This window comes from Aspergillus piperis (genome assembly GCF_003184755.1).
Source record: "Aspergillus piperis CBS 112811 unplaced genomic scaffold BO85scaffold_4, whole genome shotgun sequence".
NCBI classification, from domain to species: domain Eukaryota; kingdom Fungi; phylum Ascomycota; class Eurotiomycetes; order Eurotiales; family Aspergillaceae; genus Aspergillus; species Aspergillus piperis.
In genome coordinates, this window is record NW_020291594.1 from 132,660 (window position 1) to 146,925 (window position 14,266).

Sequence of the window (14,266 nt, forward strand, 5' to 3'; positions counted from 1 at the left end):
TATTCATGCACGTGGCCTTTACCACATTATGGCACGCATGATCATCATCGAAACCAACTACCGAATTGGCGAACCCCGAGCCACCACCACCCTAGAAATGAAGCTCGGTTATCGTGCCTGCCCCGAGATTCGGGTTGCAAGCTGTACGGTTTCCAGCGGCGGAGAACCACTCTGGGTTTCAAGAGCTGGAGGAACATCCATTCTTAGACTCCACAAGGTCGCCAACCTCGCGTACGAGCGCAGGTGATCATGCACAGTTCTTCTACAAGGCATCACTTCTTTTCACTGGACCGTACACCCGGGGTGCTGGTTCTCTTGAAAGATAAACGAAAGCAAGATGCGACGTGGCCTTCGTTTGGTATCTTTTTCGCTTCATTGTTCGACCTATCGAGACAAAGGGTCTTCTCGTCGCCCAATCTTCAGCTTCGAGAATCCAAAATACAGCATACCAGAATGGCGAAAGAAAAAATACGAGTACGCTTAGACTCTGAATAATTGCTATCAATTTAGCAGAGCGCAGAGCGCATGATACGTGATTTACCTCAGCCTGATGAGAGTATTCATCAACATGGCCGTTCGTGGATAAGCGAGCTATACCCCGGAGGGACCCTATTTCCTCAAGAACCCTATTTTCAGGGTCATCAAAAGCAAGGAATTTGCAACGTTTCGACGTCCGGTGATAGGCAAGATCAAGCCCGAAAGGTTATGGGCACAGTGATGATCCAGTACGTGTCATGTTCCTACCTTCTCTCACCCGCCTTCTAATGTATCTTTACTGATGGTATTACCAGATGACCATCGTACTGTTGATTGTATATCGTCCCATTTGAGTACAATCCCAAGAGCCGCAACACTTTATTCGTCTCCGTACAGCGGAGAAGCAGTCGGAGTAAACTTCGGTGCCACACAAGAATCTTCAGATGGAACGGGAGACTTCTCATCGACCACAACTGTCGCCTCTATAGTCGCTGGTCCAGAAATGGAGTCATGGAAGAATGCATCGCGGCATTTCAATTCAAAATGCAGAAGTATGGTGGAGATGTAAGGCTGGAACATGATGCTGTTGGGGAATTTTAATGAGACCGCAGAGTCCGATAGCTTGCTTGGATGTATATGGAGATCTTGACCGGCACCGGGGGAGAACTGCTATTTACAGCACAATGGTCCCCTCCGGAGTATCGTCTCCGCTTGATAATTCTGTCGGTGTCTCTGTGTGGGCGTTCTGACCCACTGGAAACTATCGCTCTGGAGCCACCTGCGACCGAAGACGAAGCTGAGAGTCTGCAGGCCCTTGCTGCGTGATCTCAACTCAGTTCCTGAAACGACACCAAACAGAACTGGAACGACTGTTGCCATTGGGGCTGCGATATTCTAAAAGAGCAATATAAGAAGAGGACATGCAGTTCGGATGTGGCGGAGGAGGATATAACGATAGGGAACTAATTTCTTCAAAGATGATGATACAGGGAACCACTTTGCTTTCCCGCAGGCCTACTAATATGGGGGCAAAATACCGTCGAATTTGTGTCTTTCATCTGCATTTGGCGTGGTAGTCTTATGGACCACGCAAGGATACTGGATTTGCCATGTATCGAACAGTCAGTCTACCCTCCCTGCCAGTGTGCTTTGTTGGGACTGACGGCCCATAGACACTCATATCCAACGATATGCCACATCTTTTACACGTTGCCGTCCCAAGGGTTTTATAACGTCTTGCACATGTGAATGATAATGCTTGTAAGGGAAGGTTTATGTTGTATCACGGTTGGAAGTAAGGACATGTATTTTCTTCTTCTCTTCCCTCCTCATGCCCCGTTCTTATTACTCTAGCTTCCCCGCACTCTGGCAGCCATGCCTACGTATCCTACTGTTCTGAACCATGTGCGGCAGTCTAAAACCACAGCGGTTGCGAGTGGAGCAAGTAATTGTGCTCTTGCTGTTCTGGGTGGCAGCACGGAAATATGCTGATTCAAGAAAAAAGTATTGGAAGACTGCAACGGTTGCCCAGTCGCACCCTAGTTGGATGAGGATGTGGCCGCCATATGTCCCCGAAAAATTAGACAGTTCCGCACTGCATGCAATCTTTGAGCTGCGGCGCTCCATCAATAGCCATGGTGTGGTATATCGGGCCAACGACTCTGCGAGTTCCCCGGTGGTCACGATGTTGCCCTGGAATTTCAAAGTGACACAGGCACTTGAAACCCGATGCTCCCTATTGTTGGTGGCTTGAGATGTATGATGTGGTAGCGACATCCCTTTCGAGATGACCGTTACCAAGCTCCTTATTACTGTTGTTACTGTTGTTCCAATGCGCTCTTGAACCACTTTTCGTGGACTTGTTCGACCTCTGTTGGTATGCGGTGGATTCGGTGTGGACAATTCTTGGACCGGTATATGACTTCGAAGGATTGACCGCTGGCACTTGGCGACATGCTTCTGGAAAAGCCAGAAGAGGCACTACCTGTGGTTGTTTTTACATGGACGGTGTCACTACAGCTGAAGCTCCCAGGGACTTACCATTCCACCCAGATAATAGCTGTTTATGGACAAGCCAGGCGTCAGGAACTACTCGATGTAGACCTTGATGCGACAGATGCGGGCGAATGCCCACAAGAAGTTCCTTGGGATTTGAGCTGTTCAAAGAGTGTGGAGCAAGCACCGTAAAAACAAAAAGCCACAATCAAATCATCCACGCTCGGCCTGTCGCTTAGTTGACAACAGACGACAACGAGCTGAAGCAATGCGGTCCAAATTGCAACCGTTAACCGACCAACAGTTGGTCCCTGAGTCACAGGCACCAGCTTTCTCCGGCTAACGTCCTGACGATCACCCAGCATCCTTTTTGCTGGCCTCGTTGGATCACAGGAATGAGAAGAACAAATCATCATACAGGGCCAGGGAAAATGCTACTCTGGAACTTCTGATGCCCGCCTCGATTTTGTGTAGGTGTCTCGAAATGTACTTCTCATGGCTGTACTAACTGTTCTAGTATTCAATTTAACCACGCCGACACTACCTTACTGAAGTTATAAACATCTACCGTGTCTACAGTGGCTCATACGACATTTTAACGAGTCCTCAGTCAAAGACAGCCACCAAAACAACCCCCTTTGGTCACCCTCTTGCCCAGCTGTGGCAGTCCTCGACCCTGTCGGAGATAGCCGTATTCACTACCCTCTTCGTGGCATGGAAGCTGGAGCGACCAATCTCCGTCGTTCCTCGTGATGACACAGACGGCTAAACAACATGTCGACACCGAAGGAATGTAGCTGTTGAGGGCAGCAGGGCAGATCTCGGTACGAGCAAGACTTGAAAGATGCGCACAAATCCTCGCGTTGCATGACAAACGTTGGGCTACGAATGCCGGAGCCCAACTTCATGTTCACACTTGAATGCGGAGTGGTGACAATCCTCTCGGAAGCGGTTAGGAGGTTATAGCTTCATTGATGATTCTATTTCTATGTATGGTAGATCATATGCGAGAGTCTATTGTGATTCGAGGGGCTATGTTGTGAGCAGTCGCGTGCCAGTTCCACCGAAGAACCAATTTAGGTTTCTTCCTTTGGCAAGGGTTTCTGCCCGACCTACTGCTTCATACGGTTTGGGCCGAACAAGAAGGTTCCTTGTCTAAGAATGGAAAGCTAGAAGAGATAGCCCATTACGACCAGGCGTCATGGGCCCATGGCGGCGAATGTGACCCTGAGAATCCGCTTTCTGATGTTGACCAGGTCGAAGAACCTGCTGAGACAGACCAACTGTGCGGAAAAAGCATAAAGACCCTAACCATGTTCTGCTCGCAGCTGGCAGGGACATATGCGACAAGGTGCTGGAGTTTCATGGCTTGGGTCTATATATATGAGATTAATTCTCATACTCCCCTTCAGCCAAGGTATCCGAAAGTGATAACCCAGCCCAAGATGATCTTGAGCCAAGCCAAAGGTCGTGGTCCCGAATCAGTGGAAAAACCATCTCGCTTCACTAGGGCAGTCCTCGATTGTTGAGATAGACTGTCGGTATCGAGATCGCTACCTATCTGTATGTAGGTATTACAAAGCTCCGGGAAGCTGTTTCAGTTTAATATCAACACTCCATCAGCCTTTTCCGACTCAACATAATCTGCTGGGTCTTCTGCTTGTTCGCAAGCTGCGTAACGGATAGAGCTGGCAACACATTTATGGTAAGTCTTCTTTTGCTTACGAGGATAGAAGGAAAGACTGGCTTACCCATGGTAGGATACGCATTTGACGATAAGATTCCACTTCGCTCAAGACAGCGCGTGTTTCCGAAGGCCACGAAGAAATTATCGATGAGCGGCTGCTATTCGGCTATCAGGCTAATACTCATTAACGCCTCGATACTTGGACCAAATTCGCCATGACACCCGAAAATGACGACGTCCAGTGGTGGAGGAGGGAGAAAGGTTTCCGCTACGGCAACACTGATTGCTTGGACAATTATAACGACAGCAGTGACAACACTACTGTGTTTCCTTGCTGGTGGGGTGGGTCAGTAGGGGGGGGATATCAAACTTCTGGCCATGTTCAAAAGGTATGCCTGACGGCGAGGTGGTGGGACGAATGATTGTATTCGGGAACGTGAGGTGCTTCCTTATGCCTCTGTTATCGCTGCCCTACCATGTACTCTTAGCTGCACACACGCAGCACCAGGCTGCCCCTCTACATCAATTGTACAACAATTTATCAGCCAGTCACCATTTCAAATAGTTTGTAATCAATTCCTATACATCCTTCCATAGCTATGGTATATTAAGCTTATCGGTTATCCGTGTCGGTCCCTGGTGTAATGGCCTCCCCTCACGTGGAGTCGGGCCTCGGCTGCGTTGCTTCTCCGCATTCCCCAAGTATCAATCAACAACACCATTCCCTCTTTCTCTCCTTCTCTTTTCAACCTCAAGTCCCAAGTAATACCCACCAAAGCCAAGGATCAACATGTCTGACTATCAGTCCATTGCAGCTCGCAAGCAGCAGCATTTGGAATCCCTCATTCCCCCGGAATGGCGTCTCGACGCCTCACAAATCCCCGCGGGGATGCTCTCCGTCGCCGACTCCGTCACCAACCCTTCCTACAGCGAGAGCATCAACGTCGTTGACATCCCGCGAACTTGCGGACTACTCACTCCTCATGAGCTGCACATCACCGAAGACTACGACATCCGCTCCCTCCTGACAGAACTCCATTCCAAACGTCTCACCGCGGAAGAAGTCACCCGCGCGTTCTGCAAGGTATACCCAACTCCATAGGGGTACATCACATCACTAACCTCACCTCATCCCAGCGCGCCGCCATCGCCCAACAACTCTCTCGCTGCCTCTCCGAACCTCTCTTCACCCAAGCCCTCGCCCGCGCCCGCACCTTCGACACCCACCTCCGCACCACCAACACCCCCATCGGCCCACTCCACGGCCTCCCCATCTCCGTCAAAGACACCTTCCACATCACCGGCGTCGACGCAACCAACGGTCTCGCCGCCCTCGCCTTCCACCCCTCCACCAAAGACGCCGACCTCGTCACCCTCCTCCAATCCCTCGGCGCCATCATCATCACCAAGACCAACGTCCCCCAAACCGTCTCCACCCTCGACACCGCAAACCACCTCTTCGGCCGCACCCTGAACCCCCTCAACCGCCGCCTAACCGTCGGCGGCAGCACCGGCGGCGAAGCCGCCCTCCTAGCCCTCCGCGGCACCACCCTCAGCTTCGGCACCGACATCGGCGGCAGCGTACGCATCCCGCCCATGTGCGTAGGCAAATACGGCTTCAAGCCCAGTCACGGCCGACTCCCATACGGCGGCCAGCAAGAGGCGGGTCACCTGCCAGCGAAGAACCGCATCGCATTGCAGCCTGTGGCAGGCGTGATGGGCCACTCCGTCGAAGACATAGGGTTAGCATTGCGGGAGATCGTGCCCGGGGCAGAGCTGTTCGGAGAGGACTGTATACCGGGGAACTGGGGACCTTCGTCATCATTATCCCTATCACCAGCCAAGCAGAAACAGAAACTAACCATCGGCATCCTCCGCACCGACGGCCTCGTCGAACCCCTCCCTCCAATCCGCAACATCCTCAACGAAGTCGCTACCATCCTGCACCATCATGACATCGACCTCATCGACCTCCCCACCCCACCCGCCCTCCGCAAATGCCAAACCATCGCCAACAAACTCATGGGCATCGACGGCGGTAACCTCATGCACGACCTCCTCGAACAGACCAACGAGCCCCTGATCCCCTGGCTCCAGGGCCGCTCGAAGCGCCGCAACCCCTTCACCGTACCGGAACTATGTGAGCTGCAGCACCAACGAGCACAGGTCCAGCGTGAGATGATGACCATGTGGACGTATACCTCCCCCACGGATAACCAAGGGAACGAGAGGACGAAGAGGAGAATAGACGCAATCATCCACCCCGTCGCACCGCACCCCGTCCCCGAACACGACAAGTATAATGCAGTCGGGTATACCTCGTCCTGGGTACTGTTGGATTACCCGGCGGGAGTGGTGCCGGTGCGGAAGGTGAAGATGGAGGATTTGGAGGTGGGGAGGGAGATGAAGGATTCGGTGAGGGGGAGCTGGGATGCGAAGAATCGGGAGTTGTGTATGTTGTCCCCCATTCACTCTGATCATAAAGTGTTTGTTTCGGTGTTGTGCTGACCAGTGGATGATGGTGTACAGGGGACGAGAAACTCGTCGATAGACGCATATATCTTGATTCGCCGCTTAGCGTGCAGGTCATTACCCCCAGATTGCATGATTATGAACTGGTCGTGGCGATGGGGGTGGTTGATCGGGCTGTCAAGGAGTATTATTCCAAGAGTCAGGATATAGCGAAGCTATAGATAGATAGATATTACGAAGCATCTCCTAGATGTATATATGCATATACATACATACATACTACCAACCCTACACCTCACCCACCTCTTCTTAGAGAGATAAAAGAGAGAAGAAGAAAAAGGACCCGAACAAAAGAGGGGAAGGGAGAAAGGAGGTCAAGATTAATACCTCGAAACATCCCTCCCAAAAATCTGATTCAGCAACCACCTAAACCCAACCCTCAATTTATTCCTCCAACTAATACTCATGGTCAAATAGGCCGAATTCCACACCACCCAAGCCATCCGTCCCGTCAACCCCTCGGGTAAATACCTCCCACCATCCTCTTTATTATCATGCGGGATCTGCATCAACGCCTTCGCATCCCCTATATACGCCAACGTCCCCATGTTCCGGAACGAGAAGGGCGGCGCCGTCGCAAAGTCATCTTTGTTCAGCCGCGTCGCGAGCCACTTTGCTTCTTGGAAAGTCGCTTGCGCGGTTGCTGGGGGTGCGCCGGTCTCGGGCATGGCGTTGTCGCCGAGGGCGTAGACGTCTTGGAGGATTGCTGTTTGGGGAGGGTTACTTTCGTCGTCATCGGAGGAGGAGGAGGAGGAGGATTCGAGTTGCACGCGGAGGTGGCCGTCGACCAGGAGGGCGCCCACTTTGGGGGCTTTTTTGACGTGCCAGGTTGTATTGGTGTTAGTTGTTGTTGGTTGGGTGCTAGATGTACTGGAGGTAGGGGGTTTCAGAAGGGCAGAGTTGGAGGGATACTTGTCGACAGTTGTCAGGGCGTCGCGGACGAATTTGTTCATGGCGTTCCCTGTAGCCCAGACGCACATGCCGACGCCGACTTCGCCTTCTTCCGCTGTGGTTAGGGTGAGGCAGCGCTTAGGGTCCATTTCGTAGGGTGGTTCAGCGCCGGGCTCGCCCCATCGGAGGCTCTGGACGTGGTGGGAGGGTTTGATCTCAATGCCTTCCTTTTGCATGGTGTCCATGGCGTATTGGGAGAGTTTCTCGTCAAACATGGAGAGGACTTTGGGGGCGATGTCGTAGAGAGTGATTCTGGGAATGCCTTTGAGGGCTGGGTAGAGGGCGACGAGGTCCTTTACGATGAAGTCGCGTAAGGAGGCGGCAAGTTCCGTGCCTGTTGGGCCGGCGCCGACTATGGCGAAGTGGAGGAGGTAAGAGCGGAGCTCTGGGGAGGTGGTGGGCAGGACGGCGAGTTCGAAGCATTCTCGCACTCGACGGCGGACTTTGCGCGCGTCTCCGATGTCTTTGAAGAAGAGGGCGTTTTCGCGCACGCCGGGGGTTTTGAAGGTCTTGGAGACGGTGCCGACGGAGATGACGAGCTTGTCGTAGGGGATGGTGAATGTTTCGCCGGTTTCCCAGGTGCGTTTGCGACTGGCGGATTGGGTGGCATTGAGTTGGAATTCCTCGTCTTCGCTGGTCCGGGGTGTCTCAGTCACGCCGCTTTTCACGACGGTGGCTTCGCAGGTGATGGTTTTGTCGGCGAAGTTGACGGATCGCGCGGCAGCTTGGATGAAGTCGACTTTTGAATGAGGGTCGCGGATTGGTTCGACGATGTGGGAGAAGTCTAGGGAGCCGCCGGCGGCATCGGTGAGGAGAGGAGTGAAGACGAAGTATGATCGAGGGGAGATGATGACGGGGTTGTATTTCTGCGGAGAGAGCTTGCGAGAGAGGTTGTAGCCGCCCCAACCGGAGCCGAGAATGACAACGCGTTCTTTGTCGTGCTCTTCGCGGAATGCGGTTGAGTGACTGATCTGTGTTGCGAGAGGTCTGCTGATGGTTATGGGCTTTATGGTTGAGCGGGAGACGGAGGTGAGGAGGGAGGATGGACGCTTGCAAGCGACAGAGTAGCCCGGTAGCCTCATTGTGCCATTGAGCGGCAGGAATCAGTCACTCTGTTTAGGTTGAGACCTTCTCTGGTGAAACTCGAGCTGGGAGCAGCAGATGAAGCGTAGATATGCGATACGAAGCTCATTGTCGGGTCAGGGCTGGTGCTGAGCACATGATGATATCATTCCCGGCCAGGATGGATGGGCCGGAACGGCGCGTCACGAATATTCCCTTTGTTGGGAATACTATCCTCTTTCCGAGACATATTTTCATCTCCTCAGCTCAAATCCCTTCTTTGCAGACATGTACACATGGTGGTCGATCTAATCCACATGTGAGTCACGGTTGGTGCGCCCGGTTCCATCCGATGGCACATGGAAGACTTCGTCCGGAATGATAAAATCCATTGTTGAACAATCTGGAGCATCGGCTCGGCATCTGCTTCTCCCGTTCTAACGATAGGGATCTTCAACCTTATTTGGATTCTCGGTCTGGCCCCTAAACGGATTCGCAACCGGGATCGCCCGAGAAAAGTGGATGTCGTCCACTTTGGCTAGTTAGGCACATGCGATGTCGGCGGATTGGAATGGAATCCGGAAAGGCATGTGTACGTACATGTGGGTTGGATTAGCTGAGAGAGGTTCATGGTGGGTGATGATTGACGAGAGATGAGAACGAGAGAAGAAATGGGAGAAGCTGGAGGGAAGATGGAAGTGGGAAGCGAGAATACACAAGGAGTCATGTGATGGGTGCGCACTGAATGGAAGAACACTTGAGAGAATGTATTATCACCAGCAGGGCTCAGGAAGCAACAACTGGACTCATGGGAACTAATATACTCTTATGAAGAAATGGATGCTGTCATGCCATCCAAAGATGTCCAAGCAATTACGTCAATCCGCCGAGTGGCATGATCTGATCAACATCCTATAGCTTTTATCTACCTACGAAAATCATCAACTCATCATTCGTGTCGGTCATTGGTATCATCAACTCAATCATCCACGGGACAGCACAGTCCGAGTAGTCCCTCGCGTCGACACAGGAAGCAGGCTTCCCGCAAAGTCCGTGTCCATTTCAACACTCTTCCGAGACCGACGAGCGCTGAGAATCTTCTCAATCTCAAATGCCGTCGGTCTAATATTGTCCTGCATACCAGCAGGAGATGCAGCAGCTCGTTTCTGCGATATCCATCGGCGCATTCGCCGTGTGCCTTCCTGACAGACGTCTCCAATGTCATCGACAGACAGTGCAACCAAGATCAGGGGAATAGAGATGGCAAAGCCAATGCCAAACGTGTACTTGGCCACATACGGTAAATGCAGCTCGTTTGCCCCTTCGAACTCGGCCATGTTGATCGCGAAGACAGACGTGATAAAAGACAGTGGGAGGAAAATGATCGTGACAATCGTGAAAACCATCATGATCTTTCCCTGACGCGTCGTTCCGGCCGCTTGATCGCGGGCGAACCGTGCCTCGAACGCGTTGGCATGTTTCTGCTTGAGATCCAGCAGGTCTGTAATGGAAGAATAGATTCGTTCGGCTTGTTTGTCCATCCGGTCAATATCCTTCAGGTGCATGTCGATCGTGCGCTGCTGTTCCTTGAATCGCTTCTTGACCTCATGCTGTGACCGCTGCTGTCCGTAGTAAATCTCACAGATGGCCTCCTGAAAGTCCAGGAGGACATTTTGCTGGTGTTGCAGGACCGTTCGGATCATGTTGAGCTCGTCGCGAATATCCTTGGCCTCCGAAAGGAGCTCGGTCTCTTGGCCGATGTCAAGCAAGTTGTCCACAAAGAGGGGCTGCGCATCCTCTTCCTCCTCTTCTTTCAGAAACCGCTCAAAGCTGTTCTCGGCTGGCTCACCCTTGGTGAGTGGATCCCTGGCAAAGCGACTTAGCTTGCGATGGTTCTTTAGCCAATCTGATGCCTGCGCTGATGCTCGGTTGAACCGATTGAAGAGCACGGTCTCCCGGTCCGTGGCCACACCGATCGAGGCCTCGAACATGTCTAGGAATTGATACTCCTCATCCCCCATGCGGTGACGGTCGAAGACGCCAGAGCAGCGGGTGGTGATAATGATAGAGAGGTCATAAACGGACCGCACGGGTTCCCGAGTCTTGGAATTGATGTCTTCAATGATACCATCGAGAACATTGAGAGGGTCATTCTTAGGCTGATCCCACCGCTGAGGGAAACTGGTCACAATCAAGTTCGTTCCTACAATCCACATCCACAGCTGGTCGACCATGAAGATTTTGGGCTCGGCCCAGGAGCGCTCGCTACCTTGCCCCTTCGTCTGATAGCGATACACAACCTGATCCTGGTCCCGAGTCTGCGTGTCGATGTTGGGGTAGAAGAATTGATCTAACGTGCGTCGTATATGCAGCGAAGAGGTGGATGACGCTAAGTGCGCGCTGATAAGAAGCTCATCTCTTGTAGGAGTTCGTGTAAGACCCGCGTGAGCAAAGTTGCGCGTCTCAGCTCGTTTAATCGCTTCCTGCATCTTCTTCCTTCGCTCATCTGTTTCAAAATGCAGATAAGGCATGAACATGCACACATTGCAGGTTGTGTGGGTTTGCTCCTTGCACAGTGAGAGCACTGGCCGGTGCCTCTCATGAGCAACAACGGATTGGTTCCTGGATTCTGGCTTTTTAAATCCTCCGCTCTTGCTGTGCTTCGTAGTGTTCTTTCCCTTCTTCCCAGAGGGCCCATTATCGTTCTGCAGATTGGTATCTGACCGGTCGCCTTTGCCGCCTAGTTTTCGGCCCCTCGGGCTGCCTCCCTCCCCTGGGGACTTCGGCGCTTCAAGAGATTGTCCATTTACCAAGATCCGGGGAGACATCATTTCCTTCTCTTCCGAGCTATCCTCCTCTCGGAGTCGTGCTGCGCGAGGTGTACTCTGGCACAATGGTCGCATAAAGTGAGAATGGATTTTTTGTCCGCGGTGTTGATATCGAAACGACCTTTCAAGCCCCTTAAAGCTCTCCACATCGTGAGCTCCCTCCTCGATGAATGATTTTGTCAGCAAAGCTTCGACCCAGGTAAGATTATTAGCTGGCAGATGGATCCAGCGAAAGTCGGTCGCTCGACTGTCGGCTGGCAATGTGGTAAAGGCTTGTTTGCGCGGATTTCCTGGATCACGCCCATAGAGCAGATTGTAAACGGACGTCTTCTTCACCCGGTTCTCGTTGTGGAAATTTCCAAAATCCACAACAGTAGCCTCGAAGCCTTCGCACGCCCCCTTTGCTTCCGGCGTAAGCGCATCGACATTGTTAAAGGGCGCCAGGAGCGACACAATATCCCGACGCTTGAATTGGGCTGCTCGCAGGAAGGGTGTACTGCCAAAATTGTCTCGGATTCTCGGTTTGAGGTCTTTGTATTCCATCAAGCATTCAACAATTTCCCGATGGCCTGCCTGCGCCGCCAGATGCAATGGAGTGATTCCGGTCAACAATTGACTGTTGATCTGGGCGCCTTCCCGCAACAGTATGCGCACGATCAATTCAGCTCCTTTGTCACAGGCATTGTGAAGAGGCGTCCAGCCTCCATCACTCCTCGCATTGATATCTGCTTTATGCCGGAGTAAGAGTTGAACAATATCATCGCGACCATGGGAGACAGCAATGTGGAGGGAAGTCTTGTTTCTAAAATCTACTGCGTTCACATCTGCGGTTGGCCCCTCAGGTCGGGCAAGAAGCATCTCTGCGAAGCGTAATTTCCCTGTCGCGCAGGCCCAATGTAACGGAGTGCGACCCAAATCATCTTGACCTTGAACTCCGTCTAGCTTGCAGCTTGTGCGTAGCAAAAGCTCGATAACATCTTCCCCCCAATCGCATTGCTTATCGGCAGCCAGATTGTGCAAGACATTCCTCTTCTTCTGGTCTTTCGCATTGACATCTGCACCTCGCGATATGAGAAGGTGGAGCACATGCCAGTGATTTTTCCATGCCGCCGTCATCAACGCAGTCCGACCTTTCTTATCCGTTATCTCCGGCGACGCGCCATAATCCAGTAGGAGCTGCACGATGCGAACGTGATTGCGCTCGACAGCGCGTAGGAGCGGTGAAGGGCGGTTATTTGCGACATCGGTCTTTGCGCCGAGAGAAAGGAGGAATTGAGTCGCTGCGATCGATCCCCGCTCACAGCTGCGCATGAGTCCGATCCGCAGGAAATTGTCGCTGAGCTGGCCATTGTCGCGGGCCAAATCCACGACGTGTTGCAGAGCCTCGACCTGGTCGCTCTCAGCTGCTCGCAGCAGTCGCGGTTCCAGACGATCGTGCCCGTCGCTCGCCATACTAGACCGTGATCTAGACATTGTATAACGCTGGCAGGAGAAAACCCTGGGGGCTCCTGCGATTCACTATCCCATAGCTCTGGGCGAAATCAAGAAGAAGTAGAGGTGGAGGCGTGGTCAAAAAGTTTTGCAGGGTAAAAAGTGTCAGCCGCTAGTGGTAGAACTGGCTGGCGGCGATACATTTCACTGGCCAGAGCCGCACGCGATACGAGCGATCATCGAGACCGTCTAGAGAAGGATGGGCCTGGATGTCTCCACCGCGGGATGTGTCTAACTTTTGGTGTAGCGTCGCTAGCTCTTGGGGTGGCAGGGGTCCTTCATTGACAGTCCTTCACTAGCGATAGCGCTGTTCCTGCGTGGCCAGACTCCTGACAGGCGTCTGGATGCATGCGGTGGTCTTGTTTCATACTCGTTCATGAACCCTAAGAAAAGTATCCCGTAATGATTATTTGCAGCATTCGGCGAGTTTCTCGGCTCACCTCAGACTTTCTTATTCCCCGCCGACAGGGAACTGAAATTGAGGCCGAAGTTGAAGATGAAGAGCAAATAATCCCACAACTCATGCCAAATTACACGTGACAATTGCAGGCATTAGAAGGTTGACATTCGATAACACAAGATAAAAAATATCCTATCATCTCACTGGCTAGATAACTAAGGAGCTTCTTCATGGATATCTGCCTGAATTTATCCCAGCCCACACAAGCAATATCGATACTTTGGTAGCATCGAAACTTAATCGGACAGTCCAGTATTCCGTGCACGATGCACCAACAACCATGGTTCCTTCCCCCGCCCGGGGTTAACCTATCCAATTTTGCATGCGACAGTGGAAAACCCAAATAAATAAACAGATTCATAAGAACATAACAAAAACAAAAACAAATATGATTAGACTAACATCGATAAATTAATAAGAAAAGATATATACTTCAGCTCTCAAATAAGATTAAAAAAAGGCAAGGGCGGACAAAAGAAGGAATGGAGGGAGGATGGTGGCCCACATACCACGGTCCCTTGAATTTCACACATTCTGGCATGATTCATAATCTGAGATCAAGTGATGATTCTACTATTTTTGATTAGATAGCATGATCAAAAGCTATCAAAGGAGTACTACGACTATCGCACTATGCTACGTACCCGATCCACCACATCGACAGATTGTGCAATGCTCTACGCGATTACTCTTGCAATATTCGGAAGGCTTCATGTCATAACCCAATCATCACCGAAAGAGGTACACTAGTATATTAATCGGTCCCACATGGACCTATTATCT

At 51.8% G+C, this 14,266-nt stretch overlaps 3 protein-coding genes across 3 annotated transcripts; 1 reads left to right on the forward strand and 2 right to left on the reverse strand.

Moving 5' to 3' along the window:
• Positions 1–2,405: 2,405 nt before the first annotated feature.
• BO85DRAFT_219065 (uncharacterized protein) lies at positions 2,406–2,951 on the reverse strand. The gene has a single exon (XM_025654674.1). It carries the CDS (start codon positions 2,886–2,888, stop codon positions 2,559–2,561), a length of 330 nt encoding a protein of 109 aa, XP_025518017.1. The 5' UTR covers positions 2,889–2,951; the 3' UTR covers positions 2,406–2,558.
• A 1,946-nt stretch (positions 2,952–4,897) lies between these two features.
• Positions 4,898–6,921, forward strand: BO85DRAFT_391469 (putative general amidase). Its single transcript, XM_025656810.1, has 3 exons — positions 4,898–5,243; positions 5,297–6,611; positions 6,689–6,921. The coding sequence occupies exons 1-3, from the start codon at positions 4,950–4,952 to the stop codon at positions 6,850–6,852; spliced, it is 1,773 nt and encodes a 590-aa protein (XP_025518018.1). The 5' UTR covers positions 4,898–4,949; the 3' UTR covers positions 6,853–6,921.
• An 11-nt stretch (positions 6,922–6,932) lies between these two features.
• Positions 6,933–9,206, reverse strand: BO85DRAFT_219120 (putative pyridine nucleotide-disulfide oxidoreductase). Its single transcript, XM_025654675.1, has one exon. It carries the CDS (start codon positions 8,722–8,724, stop codon positions 7,012–7,014), a length of 1,713 nt encoding a protein of 570 aa, XP_025518019.1. The 5' UTR covers positions 8,725–9,206; the 3' UTR covers positions 6,933–7,011.
• Between the last annotated feature and the right edge of the window lie 5,060 nt (positions 9,207–14,266).

What these genes read in the sequence shown, in the direction of transcription:
- BO85DRAFT_219065 (XM_025654674.1), bottom strand. Translation starts at nt 2,888, where the DNA reads ATGATGATTTGTTCTTCTCATTCCTGTGATCCAACGAGGCCAGCAAAA.
- BO85DRAFT_219120 (XM_025654675.1), bottom strand. Translation starts at nt 8,724, where the DNA reads ATGAGGCTACCGGGCTACTCTGTCGCTTGCAAGCGTCCATCCTCCCTC.
- BO85DRAFT_391469 (XM_025656810.1), top strand. Translation starts at nt 4,950, where the DNA reads ATGTCTGACTATCAGTCCATTGCAGCTCGCAAGCAGCAGCATTTGGAA. An exon ending in TCACCCGCGCGTTCTGCAAG is followed by an intron (nt 5,244 to 5,296) that starts GTATACCCAACT and finishes ACCTCATCCCAG; the next exon opens with CGCGCCGCCATCGCCCAACA. An exon ending in TGCGAAGAATCGGGAGTTGT is followed by an intron (nt 6,612 to 6,688) that starts GTATGTTGTCCC and finishes GATGGTGTACAG; the next exon opens with GGGACGAGAAACTCGTCGAT.